Source organism: Poecile atricapillus, chromosome 1 (assembly GCF_030490865.1).
Source record: "Poecile atricapillus isolate bPoeAtr1 chromosome 1, bPoeAtr1.hap1, whole genome shotgun sequence".
Lineage (NCBI taxonomy): Eukaryota > Metazoa > Chordata > Aves > Passeriformes > Paridae > Poecile > Poecile atricapillus.
The window spans coordinates 60,438,758-60,456,196 of NC_081249.1; the positions used below are offsets into that span (position 1 = coordinate 60,438,758).

The 17,439-nt window shown below is 38.7% G+C and overlaps 1 protein-coding gene across 12 annotated transcripts in view; it reads right to left on the reverse strand.

The window, feature by feature from the left end:
• Positions 1-17,439, reverse strand: part of ENOX1 (ecto-NOX disulfide-thiol exchanger 1) — a 353,570-nt gene that overhangs the window by 42,270 nt on the left and 293,861 nt on the right. For all 12 annotated transcript variants that reach the window (XM_058829123.1, XM_058829121.1, XM_058829113.1 and 9 more), the window contains one exon: positions 603-787. In XM_058829123.1, coding sequence (XP_058685106.1) covers positions 603-787 — 185 coding nt within the window. The remainder of the gene's footprint in view (positions 1-602; positions 788-17,439) is intronic.

The window sequence follows — 17,439 nt, forward strand, 5'->3', positions numbered from 1 at the left end:
CTTGCCCCTTCAGAGACACAATGCAGTTTCTTGTTCACTGGTGTCAGAGAAAAAGCTTTTTTGCTGCACTAAACCACTTAAAAACTGTCTGAATGAAAAGGTTACATCCGTGGGTCAGCATAAATGATAATAGCTCAGGAAACAGCACTGATGTTGCTAATGATTTGCAAGTTATGGAGGGTAGTCTGGACATGCTGATATCTCAGTCATTCTCAAACAATAGCAGAAAAAAAGATGCAGATGAATGCAAATGAAGACACCACAGAACATTGACTATGATACATTAGACAATTTTTTTTTTTAAATTTCTGTGCAATACCAGGGCCAGTTGGATTGTGAGAAGAGGAACAGAGCAATTTGCTCATAACTAGCAAATGCATAAGGAGTTTTCTTGAATGATCAATGGGTTTGCAGTTTATGAATTCCTAAAATGACTATGCCTAAATATATCCCCAAATTCTCCTCCTTTTTCCCCCATCAAAAGTCCCCATGATTTTCTGAAAAGAAATCAGGACCTTAATGAACAGTCTTGAGTACAGCAGAGCCCCATTGGTACCACTGTCCTAAAATAGAAGATCTGTTCTTTTCCTCCTTAGCAATACCTGCTGCATGCCTTGCATTGTCTGCTGTAGGAACTGCAGCTGCTGGTCCTTCGTAAGGCTTTCTTCTGTTCGGAAGAGCTGTCCTTTCTCCTGCTTCAGGAGCTCCACTTCATTCCTATAAGCATCCAGCTGCCATCGAAGACTGTCGTTCTCTTCCTTTAGCGCATATGCTTGGGCGGCTAGAGCTAAGAGAAAATGAAAATGTGAAGAAATCAGTCAAATGGATTATTTCTTTTCAAATAATACAGAGGACATTGTCTGGAGAGATGACAATACAGCTGGATGACAGTGAGACATTCCGGAGCTGAGACAAGACCCAGCAGAGCTGAAAATGGTTAGGTTCTGGCATGGATTGTGGCTGGGAGGTTATTTTCTGGGATGGAAGAAGCCATAAAGTGACCCTGGATAATTCAAATGCTACTTGCAATCTGGCTGCTAAATTTAGGCTTATATTTTAGGAAGAAACTGGCATGCAATCCAAGGGCAAGGCACTCACCAACTTTACAACCTTTTCCCAGTGATGTTATAGGAATTGATACAGCCATTTAGTATTTATACTTGCACAGTGGCCAGATGTTCCAATCAGGTCTGTGCTAAGGAATTTTCCCAATGTAAAGTTGCTGGATTTAGTCCCGTGAGAGAGGAAACACGGAAATTTGTCTCCAGCCTTGCTATGAACTACTTCACAGCAACAGTTATGAGGAACCATTTAGACAGAAAAATGATGTAATAGAAAAAAATTATATAAAATGCAAATGCTGAAAAAAAGTGTTGGCACTACAAGAACATTACTACATTAAAGGCATTGAAAGACACTTAAGTCATTTCCTTAGGAAGCTCCATTTGGCCCCTTTTCAATTTAGAATGGCATTTTTATTATCATAACTGATAGCAGGTGTTTGTGAAGAAATCGATTAGTATGCAGGGATGGAAATTACATTTGCCAAATGACTTGCACAGTCTGCAATATAAGCTAAAATTTGTGTAGCAAAAGGCAGAAGGCTATAAAGCATGTAGTAGGAACATTATTTAAATAAATTATCCGAACATAAATATATATAGGGAAAGGTGGCATTCATTAATTGGGGATGTGGCTATCATCCTATAGAAGAACCCACTCCTGGTAGTATTTATATTTGGCAGGAGCAGCGGTCATTTGGCATAGCAAACTGCTATACCATGCTATTTTCCTTCTTGGAACCTGGTAACACAACAGAGTAGCTGTAATTAAAAAAACAACAATCTACTATAGCCAGTTCTATCAACATTTGGTAACTGAACCACATAACTGATTTGCATTCCTGATTAAATGATTTCAGGCTTGGTATCACAGAATTCGTTTTTGCCCACCTACCACAGAACTATGGTTAAACTCCAAATTACATGAAATTGCATATTAACTCCATTTAATACTAGGCACCTCTAGACTAGACCTTTTGCAGATAAAGAGTCCCCAGTTCCCCATGATAACATGATTCAGCACATTTGTGAAATTATACCAGCAATTAGGTAGAATGTCACAATATTTTATTAGCAATAAAAATGTTTTATCTTTGGTAGGACAAATCTACCTTCATCTCAGATAATTTTTACTAATTTTAAAGTAGTACAAATGCATTATTCAAAATAATGTACAGTCAGCTACTATTCAAATACAGACATGGATTGGCTACCGTGCTTAATTTGGGTACTTTACAGAATCTCCCTGCAAGATTTAGCAATAGTTACAGTATTGTTACATCAAATTAAGTTGTTCTGAAAAGCATGTAATCATCCTTCCATGACAAAATTTACCATCAAGAAATTGCACTGATGAGTCCAATGGGGAAATAAGATGATGAAGTATTTTTTTAGCTTTTATTTTTGTAAGAGTCAACAAGCTACAATAAAATAAAGGATTAAAACAAAAAAAAAAGAGGCCAAGCAAACAGAAACATCAGTCCAAAAAAAATCTCAAGTCAAAATTAACTAGTTTGTGTTGGAATGACCTCTAAAGATGATTTAGTACAGCTTGTGCAATTTTCTCACCACCCTTATCCTAAAATATTTCTTTTTTCTAATCTAATATTTCTTCCTTCCAATCTAAACCTACCCTCTTTCAGTACATAAACTGTTTCCCCTTGACTTGTCTTGTCACTACAGCCCCTGGTGAAAAGTCTCTCTGTCATTTGCACTCTCTAATTTCTACCAATTAGACTCTCACAAAATTAATATATATATACATATATATATATATATACTTTTTTTTTTTTTTTTTTTTAATGTAACACTAACTTCTAGCCAGAAGCTGCCTACCCTTCAGCTCCCTGAGAACAGGAATAAAGCCCATCAGGGATGGACTCAAGTTTCCACAGTGGCTCGGGAGCAGTAGCTCACCTTCTGCTCACCATTTATTCCAGTCCTCAAAAACTTCCGAGAGCTGCTGCACAAGTGGGGGCGTGAGGCCAGTGTATTTCCCCACTTAAATGTGGGTTCTGACCCAGAGTCAGCTGAGGTTCAGACTGCCTTATCTGGAAAGGCTGCTTGACTGTTTTCTGTGCCTCACTACAGCCTAATTGGAGAACTTCTTCTCCTTTTTGTACTCCTAGGTGAGTTCAGGCTGTTAAGTGGGGTTACAGACAGCAAGGGATGTCTGCTACGGGGTCAGCAAAATAGGAGAAATGAGAAGGGCCACAACATCTCACAAAAGCTAGTAACCTGCATGTGATGAACCTATTAGAGTTCAAAAAATAACTAATCCAAATGGAACAAGTCACAATACATAGGAGCAATGAAGGTAACTGTCCATTTACCCCGTAGGAATGCAATGCAGGTTTTTACTGTTCAACAACAGAGATGCACTTCTAAATGCTATTATGTCATTACTTAAAAAAATATATGTAATACATAATATTCAAACCTTCATAGCAATAATTACATTGCAGTGCTACCAAGAAGTTCCATCCGAGGGTGGTGCTCTGTTCTTTTCTACACACCAGAAGACAAAGGCTGTGTCTGGAAGATCTTACAATCTATTTTAAGACAAAATGAAAACATCCAAACTACCTAAAGTGAGAGAATAAGAATACAGGAGAGATATGTTTCTGATAGGCAGGATTCCCTCTGATGTACAGTGCCTTATCAACATCATTATACACTTGGGTGATCATTCAAATCACTCATAGAGAGCAAATAACAACAGGGTCCAAGACAGAAATATGTTCTTATATAAGAAAGATGCAACACATAGAGTAACAGTGTAACAGAGTTTTAAATGACCACAAGCTTAAAATTAATTAATTTTAGATAAGAGTCCAGAAATGATACAACATTAACTACTTGTTATATATTTTGCTATTTAATTTAAAGCTACAAAGAGTTAGTTCCTAACATGTATGGACAGAAATGTCAACAGAAAATGAGCGTAAAACAAAAGGAAGACATCTGACAGACCTCAGGGTGTCCAGCTCATTCAACATTGGGTAACTGTTTTAAACAACATCAGACACATTCCTTGTGTTGACCTAACAAAACTATAATTTTGAGATACTTATGTTTTAGTACACCAAGATTAAAAAAACCCTGAATTCGTATCAATGTTTTTTTTTTATTCCAAGCAAAATATCTATTCTATATAAACATCCTATAATTAATTTTAAATTATATTTCAATTACAGCAATTATATATAATGATAATGTGATTTATTATATAGGATATAGAGAAAGGCACTTAATTGAATATTAAATTAAAAATAGAGGAGAATTTTGGGGGAAAGAGAATCAGCATTTTAAAAAGTTTTGGTTTTTTTCAAATTTTGCATAAATTTTTGTCAGGAGTTCATTGACAAAGCTGGTAAGTGCAGTTTTACTTGAAAAAAAAATTGTTCATCTAATCTCAAGCAATTTTACATTTGGTAGTTCAGATACGCATCTTCAAAATCCCTCTCTGAGGCACACTAAAAAACATCTTCGGATAAGAAGACAATGAATGCTGAAAGCATTTACAGAAGAACTATATACAAGGAATCTATATCAAAAGAAAACTGACAACAATCCCAAATAGCTGCCTGTGCCACAAGCAGAAGAAAATATTCCTACCTAAACAAACACAGCTGGAAAACAGCTCAATATTCTCTTTACAGCATTTTCACTGAGGGATGCAAAATGATACCTGCCAGCCTCAGAGAAGCAGCTGAAGGAAGATTAGACATATATATGTGGGGGAAACCTTTGCACTCATATTTCAAAGACTTCCAAGAGGTTAGTGTGATTTCTTTGTGCTGAGGCAGAAGTGCTATATTCAATTTAGCAACAGCCTCAGTGGCAAGATAGACTCCATTAGTGGATCCAAACTAGGTCCAAATCAAAAAGACACTCTATTTAATACAAGAAATGACTGGCTGATTAGAAATCCACTGAAATCTAAGGACATATTCATTGATGGATGTCTCAGAAGAAACAAGCAATTAACTTTATTCTTCTAGGGCACCTACCTTGGATAGCTAGGAGAGTGTGTACTTTCTGAGCAGCACTGATCTGCACTTTTCACTTTCAGCTGGTGCTCAGTGACTGCATTTGACCTAATACATATCAGGGCCCACAGGAGCCAAAGCTGAATAAGTCTTCACAGGTGATATGGGGTAACTGTAGACTTTTATGACCCACATCATGTCATGGTGGCCAGGAAATAAAGCTAACACCCCACATCTCTGAATGCACTTATTTATTGAGGACATTAGCGAGAACTCAAAATTTTCTACCATTTCTACCAATGCACACCCACACTGTGGATTACTCATTCGATGATGCCCTAATAACATTACAGCTAATGTTAATGACAGTCTGCTAATTTGCATACTGAGGACACACTGGGTTGAAAAGCATAAGCAGTAAGTTATTTCAAGAGCCTGAAGAAATCTGAAAGTAGTATCTGAAAAACAAATGACAAACACTAAAAACAATAACAGAAAACCTGCCCGCAAATTCAGAGTAAAGGTTTTCCATATGTCCTCCTAGCAGAAACTCTTCTACAGTTTATATTACAGTTTATATTTATATAGATTCTTCTATATTTTGCAAAAATAGATCATAAATCTGAGAACTTCTGATGTTTGTCCAGACTTTTGGTCTAACCAGCACAATTTTTCAGGGTTTTTGAACTGTAACTGATGTATTGATATAGTGAGACAGATGCCTACCCCCAAACCTTCCTGCTGTTTGAGTCCTACTAATGCCATTATCCTGATTTCCTAACTTGAAAATGAAGGTTTAAATGATATAATGCTTCTTTTGATAACAGCAAAAAGAGAAGCACCAAAACATGTCAAAATAATGGATATTAAGGTAATTTGTTTCATCACTCCCATTGCTGAGCATTTCCAATGTCAAAAAACCCATCTTGCAAGACACAGCTACCTCTTCAAAGAGTTTTCAGCTTGAGGGACTGAACAAATGTGAGTGGAGAAAAATAAGGACACAAAGTTCACAACTATAAATACAAACAATAAAAGTTATCCCTGGCCTCTAGCTAGCCTGCTTGTTTTTCAAATAGGTGAACTGTGAAGTTTTCACAAGCATGTGAAAATCGTCAAGGAAAAATGCTTCTGGAGGATCTGGAAGGACATGAACTGTGTTTTGATGCTGTAGAAAACAGGGTAAATTATAGAATAATGGCATTTTTCATTAGGAAGATAGTCTTTGCAGAAGTACAGTTTGGATTGTCTTAGGAGATACAGTGGGTAGCATCCTTGCTCATGGCAGGGGAATTGTAACTAGAGGATCATTAAGGTCCTTTCCAGTCTAAACCATTCTGTGTTTCTAGGATTATAACTATATAGGACCACTGGCCCCTTATTCACTTTTATCCTCTAAGACTGTCCTTAGTGCTTCAGCCCACTGAAAATTTAATTTTGTGCTAGAATCTGGGAGTCCCATTATGATCACTCAATGGCAGGGTGTGTGTGTCAGTCAGCAGCCCCACACTTTGGGGCATGTGAGAAAGTCATGTTTGGAGGAGTTGTGCAAGGTGGTGGGACGGAAGGCACAGTCCTCATTGCAGATGGCAAGCTGTATGGTCTCTGAGGTGAAGAGAGACACCGAGCACCTGCACAGGTGATAACCAACATCTCCAGCACCAAGTGTCACAGCTGACCCTTCTTTCTGTGCTCTCCTAGAAACTTTCTGATAGAGGAAGACTTGGCAAGTACACCTTGGTCGCTTTGAGGCATCTTCTTGAGTCCACAATATCAGGATCCCGAGTCATCCAATATCTAAAGCGGTTTATTATCATTTACCAATGATCCATTTACCAGTGATCCATTGTCTTGAGTTCCCAGAGGGCACTTGCTTTTCTTTATAGACACTCACCAAATACCTGATAACTATCATAGAGCTCAGATGTCAATGACAAGTGCATAAAAATGCATCTGATATTAGCAGTTGAAAGCAACCTTCTTTCTATAACGCATTCTTTAACAAATACTTGTCCCATAGATGTACCTCATTCCTGAAAAAATAAACTATGTCACTTGAGTTTTTTTTAAAAAACACATTTTGCTTACAGCTTGGAAATAGTTAGCTAAGTACCATGAATAAACTCTAGAAACAGAATTTGCATGGTGTGAAAATAAATAATTGGGAGCAATTACAAGCTAACCTAGCTACAAACAGTTTTTTTCTTTCCCCCTTCAGACATAATGCAACCAACCAATGAAGAGATTTCCACATTATTTTCAACTGCTAAACACACTTCATTTAAATGTCTTGGTCCTTGCAAATTTAAACTCTGAGGGCACTAATTATCCTATATGAGACGGGTTTATTGTCATTAATGTTAGTGGGGTTTAGACCCTGCACACTGGGAAGGAGATTTACTCTTTTGCAAAACCTGTTTAATTCAGGTGCAGTTGCTTCAAAGTCCTTTCCTTACCATGCAGCCTATATTCAATGCAGAGAAGCTCTTTATACCAGTTACATTCATGATGATACCAGATGTTCAAATTGAATAATCATGAGAATTACTTTCAGGTTTTCTATTCAAACAAAACTTGGTGGTGAACAATTAGTAAATGGAAGGATGCTAAAAGAAGGAAGGGAAGGGAAGGGAAGGGAAGGGAAGGGAAGGGAAGGGAAGGGAAGGGAAGGGAAGGGAAGGGAAGGGAAGGGAAGGGAAGGGAAGGGAAGGGAAGGGAAGGGAAGGGAAGGGAAGGGAAGGGAAGGGAAGGGAAGGGAAGGGAAGGGAAGGGAAGGGAAGGGAAGGGAAGGGAAGGGAAGGGAAGGGAAGGGAAGGGAAGGGAAGGGAAGGGAAGGGAAGGGAAGGGAAGGGAAGGGAAGGGATCCATGAAACTTTGGAATTAGATAATATATAAGGCCCCTTCCAACACTAACCATGCTATGATTCTATGAGTCTATTAATTACAATTTTATCCATCCTATTCAAGACAGACCTCTTCACATTTGAGAAATGAAAGTGTTTCTCCTTGAAAAACAAACAAAATCTTATTTCAAAAAGAAACAAAATTTCTTCCTGCTTAGCAGACATTAGCAACATCACTGTTCTTTCCTACGTTTATGACACCTGTGGCTCACCAGTAATTTATGAAAGCTTATTGTATAATAAAGCACATCTCTTTGCAAATACCAGAGAAGGTGCAGGGAAAGGGAGGACCTATTACTGTCCAGCTGGGACTAATAAAAAAAAAATTTGTAGACAATTGCTGGCTCTGCAGGGGACTAAGAATGCCCCAGAGAACAGCTCTGCCAACTCCAGTGGTGTTATGATGAGTCCCATGATATCTAACATTTTATTTAAAGGCCTACAGAGATCATTAACTGAACACCTGTGGTTTAAGTTTCTGGAATAGTGGCTTCCAAACTTTCTAGATTGTGGATCAGTACTGGGTCTTCCATTTAAATCATGCTCTCACAAGCTGAGTTTCAATTAAAAACACTAACAAGACCACTTAATCTAGCTGTTTTAGCCAGTCCAAGGAATAAAGATGTAGATTACTTGGTACAGTCTTACAAGTGATCATTGACTCCAGTGGTCATTTGGGATAATTGATTTGGACCTTGTGGCTGCAGAAAACCCACTTGAGCAGCGATCCAAAGGTTGCAAAGATGCAAGACTCATTTCCCACTTTAAGCCAATCTCCCTACCCCTCTTTTTGTCCCCTTCTCTCTTTTACCTTTGCACTGGTTCTGTTCAGCTCATCTTCAGCTCTAAATGCATGAGTTCATCTATTTGCTCATTTGTAATTCCCACTTGCCTGACATGGCCAGATGTTTCTCTCTTCCCTCACTCACACTTATTTTGCACTACATTCTCTAGTCCCCTGTTACCAGATCTGTCCCAGGTAAATTGCAGCATTAAGCATTTTGGACTTTTCCTACAAAGATGTCACATCACATTACTGAAAGGAGTATTTGGAATTTGGAAGAGACCACATTCTTACAATAATATCAAAGCCTGACATATTTTAGGTTTATTTTACTTGACAGCAGCTCTTTGGAGAACAGGAACCTTACATAGCTTCTAAATGATATTTTGACAGTTGCTAGTTAATCTGGCCCATTGAGACCACTTTCTGCAGGTCACCTCTTTAAAGCAAAGGGCCCTTTCTTCCTCTACTTTTTGAGTTGCATTTCTCCTACCACCATCAGCCATGATATGCACTGATACCAGCTGACTTGGCATATGTATAAGGGGAGACAGGAAGGACAAGATTGACTCTGCACAGACATCTCCGATGGTGGACTTTAGTTGAGTTGGTTAGGAAGAAAGCCATCATAGGAGTAGAACTTTGATCAAAAAGTGTAGCAGTTCTCAGGTATTTTCAAAATTCACAAAAAGCCACTTAACTTCTTATTAGTGTATTTGGTTTCTGATGAGGTGAGTTTTTTTAAACTTTGTGTTTACCAGTAACTGCTACCTCAGTTAAATATGATCAATCAAATAATAAATCTCTTTTTAGAGGTTCTACTTTTTTTTCCTAAATGAGAAGAACTGTTACAAGAGTTTTACAGATACTGTTCTTTAAAGATGCTAGCAAAGAAGTGGCTTTTTCCTCTAATCAATATTTTAAAAATTACTGTATTCATGTAATACTAAAAATGAGCAGAGGAGATTCTAGTCTTGAGGGTGAAGGAATGAAGAAAATAAGAAAAGCGCTGGTTACTGGGGAAATACCCCGTGGCACTGATGACTCACTCCCACACCAGTAATGAAAAACACTGCTTGTTCTACTGGTGCTTCGCAGCTGAGGGCATAGACATTTGAACTCTGCATAGCAGAAGAGATGCTGATGAATGCTGAGTGTTTCATATATGTTACATAACCTGATATATACTGTATGAGTGCGTGTACATGTGATGCATAAATCACTGCGGGTATTCAAGGATTATTGTACACAGGTAAACCTCCATGTAGGTGGGTCACTGATGGTTACTTCTTAGGAGTCTAAGTGCCTCTTATATTTTTATTCAGACTTAATCAGCACTGGCATTTACAGACACATGGCTGCATCACTGCTGTTGGCATTTGAACTAGGACCTGCATTCAGGCTCAGCACCACTGCGAGAACTTGAAAAAAATAATCCATAGGATTTATGAAGAAAATGCCATTGCTACTTTGAAACAAACTTGACAATGTGCATGTGAACCCCTCAATTTGTCACATTCATTAAGGAAGAAAGAGCTGATCTGAGTGGTTTGAATGACTGTGGTGATTTGAATTGGTCTGATTTATAATAGACAAATTTTGTTCACAAATGTAAAGTGCTTTCTATAAATGTGAGGATAAACCACTTCTGAAAAAAATTCTATTGCACCTTGAATTGCAGGAGGGCATTTATCCAGCTATCTCTCTGACCTTGTAGTGGATTAGAGGGCTGAGTTAATTTTTCTTTTAAAATCATGCATAATACTGAAATACTTGCTCAGATACTTTTGCCTTAGATAAAAATGGATTTTAAATGAGAATACATTTTTACCCCTTTATGCCCTAGAAGGCATAAGCAAATGATGACATGAAGCTTGTAATTTTTGACCCTCACATTCAGGGACAATTTCTTGAGCAATTTATCCCTTATGTGAATGGAAGGGTGTTCAGAAGAGCTGCATCTGAAAGGCCAAACCTCCTTTCCTCCCCTCCTTCTGCTTACAGAATATTCAGTGTATGAAAATAGAGGCCTCTGTGCTTTTCCACAATTTATCATGTTTAAAGCAGGTATTTTCTCAGCTTCTAAAAAATAAAAGTATTGCAAACTTGCAGATAACTGTGTTCTACGGGGCTTAGTTAGGTACTTCCAGGACTTTCAGAAACAGAAATTTTATTGAAATTTGCAGAGTGTGTAGCTTTGAAGAGATAAGTGTGAAATAGTCCTTGTAACAGATTTTGTGAGTAAGCCATGACTTAGGACATTTTATCTGCGGGTGTTGAGCAGAATGTGAGTGCATACAGTCCAACCAGCAGGGAGCAGCTTGTAGGATCAAGGTTTTACAGCACAGACATCTCAAAATCTTTCAACAAAACATTATGAGACAGATGACTATCTCAGAACAACATAGGGAGAGTTATTGCTTTTTATCATGTTCTTCCTTGACTGTTAAAAATGCTCACTAGTCTCCAGATAAATTGAAGAAGGGGGATAGTCTGTATCTGACACATGACAAAGAAGCAATGAACAAAGTGGTGTTAGGAACTAGCAACCACCCAAGTACCTCCAGAGAGGGACCTGGTTGACATGTGAGGTGGGCACTTGGCTGTTGTAGAAGCAGCCCAGTAATCACTGGATCCAAGTGCTGTAAAGACATGCTGCAAGACATTCTTGCACCCGATAAAACTTGTGATGCATCGAATATTTGGAGGGCTGTATAAAGAAAAAAAGGTTGCAAAATATTTTGCCCACTGAAAGGCAGACAAACAATAAAAAACCCAGTAAAAATCCTAATTTAAAAAGAAAACAAAACAAAAAACCACCACCAACAAAACAAAACACCTTTCTGTATGCTGATGTTCAAGGAGTCACATGCTGGATCTACCAGAGAACTGGAATAAAATGGGGCAGTATCTAACTCTTCAGTCTGTCATTTCACATCCTAGAGGACAGTTCTTTGTTTTCTCTTCTCTCTGCCATGAATCTAAATCCAAATAAGACTAAAAGAAGATCACTCACCTCCAAGCAGCTTTGAATCCACTTGGCTTTCAAATTTATGAGTCAAATCCCACAATATACTCGTCATGACAATGCTATACTATGGATATTTGTCATTAGTAAGAAGCTTATTTTCTTGAGATGGCCTTTATCCAAAATAAGAGCAGGACGTCATGAAACTCCTCTGAATCTAAGATTCATTCACCAAAGTAAACTAGCAGTATATTGGGGATTTCTGTAGCCCCACAGCTTCAAGCAGGAACTCTTCTAGGTTTGTTTTTATCTCCTGGCACAAAACCACACCACCGTCTGCCAGTCGGCTGGACACATGAGAAAGTAGAAGATTCATGCTTTGAGAAAGAAGCTTTTAATGCTTTGGAAACTTCAGCCACCCTTGCATGTCTCATGACACAAGAACACTCCCCAAACCTGCAATTATGAGCTTAGAAGTTTGTACTGACATCAGAAAAGACTCTGCTTTCTGATCATTATCTCCTCTGACATGTTAGCAATGGCTGATGATTACTGGAAATAAAGGCAGGTAGGAAGGCACCTAAATCTCCACCTCAAACAATATCTGCAACTTTGTCTAATATGCCAAGGTGAGAATGGCTTCTAAAAACAGGGCAATAAGGGCAGTGTGATTAAGAAAAAGTAACCCCTAAATCTCAGTTTAAACAGTAATAGAAATGATCTTTCATTGGAGGTCAGAAATAACATTTAGGCTGAAGTCACTCTTGAAGGAGTCTGTACTCTGTTCAGAATCAACCACCTTCACTGTTAAAAATAGGGCTCATTCTATTGAAGGCTAAATATGAAAGAAAATGTACAGAAGTTTTATATTGGAGAGGGCACTGTAAGGAAGGTCACTTTACAGAAAGCATGAAATGTAATTTGGAGAAGAATGCTAATACAAGCTATATCAGATTGTAAGGAAGCTGAAAACAGCATATGTTCTAATATTGTCTTTTATTGATTTTGCTGCCAACATCCCACTTCAACAATGTTATAGCCACACTTCAGGACTCTTAATGGAGGGGGATGGAAAAAATCAATATACAGAGCTTGCTTCTGCTCCCATTCAATTCAATGTGAGTTTCATTATTAAGTGCAATGAGCAGAGGACAGAGTTCAGACTGTTTCATCACTTTGTGTTTGTTTATTCTTTCCCTTTTTATTTAACCTCCTAAGGGGCAATGTATATTTTTATCCTATGTTTTAGAAAAGTCCCATTTAAATAGGGCAATCCCCTATCAAACTGTAAGTTTACATGCTGGAAATGATGCCCTGTTTTATGAAACCTAATGAAAAATTATAGCCCATATCCTGAATTGGGAAAGTTATAATAAAAGATATAGGATTTGAAATAAATTCTAATAACAAAATCATCTTTTTTCTTAAAAATATTTTCATTCCAATATGAAGAGAATAAAAGCAGTTTAGTTTTCACTGACTTGTAAAATATTACTTTCAATGTACATTGTTTTCTCAGTTACAATTAGATAGGATGCACCTGAGCTTCTTTTCGTTATTATTTTAATGCTATTTACACAAAATGAAATATGCTAAAATTATCTCCAAGAATTATAACCATCATCTTCATTCCAACAACATGCTGTTAATTTTGTTCTAGCATGAATGCAAAACATATTTTAACATGCTGTCAAAAGGAAACACTAAGAATGTCAATAAAATAACACTAAAATAAATGTAAATTTAGACTGCTGTCACAAGTGGCTGCTTGGTTTTGTGAAGATGTTAGGTTGCTATAGCGTTTTCCATAGCAACTTTGCATCTTATTACATAAATAATCCCTCAGTGTCCTTAAAGCTTACTAAAAACAGGATTAAATCTATTCTCATATGTAATGATCCTGCATAAAATCTTATCAGTATGAAATACCCAGAAAACCTGATAAATTGTAATCTAGATAATAGTACTTCTGGCAGTGAAAAAGCATCAAAACACAACAGACTTGTTTCATAGTAAACAGGACATTCTCCTACACCCCATATTGGGCAAATGCCTTTGAAGGGCCTGTTTCCTCCAAAATTTGGGAGTTAGATTAAGCCCTTCACTGCTGCATTCACAGGACCAGCAGACACCTCCATCCCACAGCCCATGTGTTGTACATGACCTAGAGGAATTGGCCCAGTACCTGGGACAGGACAAGGCTGCCTTTATTCCCCCGGGAACTACATTCAGCCCCAATTCATCAAGACCTTTCTGCTAAATTCACCTGCACAAGAAGCATTATTAGAGGCAAATGGACTTAAGACCAGGGGTGTAAAATTAGGCCCTTGCCTACATGTGTCCTGAACACCAGCCTATTTTTGTAAAAGCTGTGGGAAAAATGGAATGCATTTTATGGCACGCAATTGGAGCCTGCCTGATGATAACAGCTCTGAACTGGCATGCTGTGAAAGACACTAGAGCAGACTTTTCCCAGCACAGAGGAAGTAATCATCTTGTGCTGCTTTCTAGTGATCACCCCTGATGGTTCCAGGGAGCAAAGCTGATTGTCTGCTGTGCTCAGAGCATTTCATTCGAAGGGAAGTTACTCTGCTCACAGAGCTCAAAAGGGCTGTTCAGCTGTCTTCTCTGGCCAGAGAGGGGACTGTGTCACTACAGTGACAATTCAGAGCCTCACATTTTAAATAAGTTCTTTTCTTTGAGAATACTTCTACAACCAGGTTGGTGGTGTCTGTTGACAGGGCTCACTTGTTTATCACTGCAGGGCTGTTTATGATACCAGCTGCTTATGGCTTTGAAATGGTACCACTTTATTTAAGGACTAAAAAGCAATGCTAGCCCATTAATTTCTGAAGTAAATACATTTTGTTATTTTTCATTATGTTTATCAATAAGTGTTTAAAAGGAAAATTATGGGTTCATTAAATCCCAATAAAATCTGATGCCAAAAAGCTATGGGACAGAGAGTAATGACAGAAAAATAAATCAGACTTTTGTTTGAAACAAAATCTCTCATAAAACCAAAAGGTTAGTCTTACAAGAAAGGAAGGGAGAATTATCTGATCTCTGAGATCAGGAGGAAGAAGGAGAAGATCTGACATGAGATTTGGTGTGACACTTGTTCAGTTGGAAACAAAGCAAAACCAAAGCTCAGCCCCACGCAGCTGGGGCTTGGTGATTTCTATTCAGTTTTAACAAGCAATATAAAGCTTTCCTACCAGTTTAATCCACCTAAAACCCACAGTTTCCGTTCCATGTGTGTATCGCTGCGTTCACAAAAGCCTTAGAGAAAGTAAAAAGAGGATTCAATTGCAGAGAAAAGATGAATAAGCATGACACAGATCACTTTGGTGTTGTTTCAGGCTTTCCTTGAAGACTTGCCAGGCTTGCAACTTTCAAGACAGACTTGTAAACAATATCCCAAAGCCTGTTTTATGCTGTGTGGACCAGGGTCGGATTTTCAAATACTGAGTTTCACAAGGACTTAAACTCTTCTGTGAGATGGACTGCCCACTATTCAGGCTATCTCTTACAGCAAGTGACATAGCTGATGCTGCAAAGATGACAGATCAGTTCAGGACAGCATTAAAGATCCAACTTCAGTGTTTAAGTTTGGAACCTACTTTAGGTATGTTTGAAAATGCTGCCATGGAGGATGACCTAACTTGCAAAGCAGCACCAATCTTACGTGTTCAAACTGGGCTTGCATTATGCAACTTGCAATTTATTATTTGCACACAGCTTCTGAGATGTTATGAAGCTACCTCATCAGAGGTAGTACAGTGGTGGTGAAATGCTGCAGGGGTCCAATGTGTAGCCTATTGCAAGTCTGTTGAGCTGGAGGGAGGCCTATACCAAGAAACCTACTGTCCATGTGGACAGAACAAGTAGTGGCTGAATGAAAGAAAGAACCATTGTCTCCATTCGATACTAGAAAACTGAGATAACACAAATTCATTGATTAGTCCAGGCAGGGGACATGTAGCAGAGCTGGGATTTGGCCTAGAGCTCTGGGATCCCAGTCAAACACCTTAATCACACCACAATCTTTCCTGCACCCCTCTCCAAGTGCAGTGCATTTCATTCTTTTCCACAGCACCAACTCCAGTCTCTCACTGAAGTTGGAGTTGCTAGAATTAATGGTATGTAGCTGTGCACTGCAAAGGAAAAGATTAACCCACTTCCCCTTAAAATTGGTTTATGCTTTGTAGGCATAAACCAAACCTCAGCTCCTCTTTACAAAACACATCTTTACTGATTCTTAAAATCACTTTTGAGGCTTTTACATGTGGTTCCTTACTTTCCGTGCTAGCAGGTGGGAGAGGAAGCATCCATAAATCCTGATCATTCTGAAGATTTTTGTATATCCTCTGAACTCCAGCACTGAATTTCTTTTTTCTCCATTGAGCTAATGCTCCAGTAGCTGTGTCTGGACTTTCAAATATATTAACTGAGTTGCCAATAATCATTATTATTTTTTTTCTTAGCAATCTTCCAGCTTTACTTCAGTAGCCCTCTTGTCTCTTTCAAACTCCTAAATCCACATTGCAGAAAAAGCATTGTTTAAAGGCTGAATTTTGGGGGCAGGGTGGGGGGGAAGTAATAGCTGGTCCCACGAGTCAGATTCACTCAGTCCCAGGTCAGCCTCCTTCCAGCTTTCCCGGGGATACAAATGACTTTTAGTCTGAATCTGGGAGGATCTCCTATAAACCAGGCACATGTGACAGTCGAACCAACTTATTGGCTACCCTAGGGGATTCTTCAGGCTATCCTTGTGGCACTTTGAGATGATCTCCAACATAACAAACAAGTAGTTTCCTTGAAGATTCAGCTTGCAGAATAGAGTAGGGTACTGACTAAGCCTGGGGAGAATGACCTGTAAAACACCTGGATTAGCAGGTCTATGTGCAGGAAGCAGTGGCCCAGGCCTACCATGCCAACTAGGGGGTGGAAGACAAGTTTAGGAGATTTTAGATGCCAGTTCTCATTCCAGCTCTGCCACTGAGTCACTGATATCAATAAGTCAAGTTCATGAATAGCTATCAGGAGCAAAATTTGCAGATGAAAGAAGAGGATTAAAGTCTAGAATGGAGGGACACATTTTGCAACAAGTCCCTGTGGACCTCTTCTGATTGTTGTGAGACCAAATTTTCCCAAAGGTCAGTTTCTAACATGCACCATGATTTGATCTCTTGCATGACTTAATAGGTAGCATGACTTGAAGAAAAATGCAAACTATTCTTAGTAACAGCTTCTTCATCCCCAGATGTTATTGTGTGCTAGGGTGTCAGCTACCTGTAACACTCCTCTGTGTCCTGCTTGCAGCTGGGATAGAGTTAATTTTCTTCCTAGAAGCTGTGTTTTGGATTTAGTATGAGAAGATTGTTGGTAACATACTGATATTTTAGTTGCTGCTAAAGAGTGCTTTCTCTAAACCAAGGACTTGTCAGTTCCCCATGCTCCATGAGGGAGGAGGTGCACAAGAAGCCTGGAGGGAGCATGGCTGGGACAGATGACCCAAAGTAGCCAGTGGTGTTCTACACCACAGAGCTGCAAGTATGCTCAGTATATAAACTGGGGGAGTTGGCCAGGAGGGGTAAATTAATGCTGGGGACAAGGTGGGCATCTGTCAGAGGGTGGTGGGCAATTGTGCATCACTTCTTTCTCTCGGATTTTATTTCCATCTCTCTCTCCTTTTCATCATCATCATTACTACTACTATTACTACTAC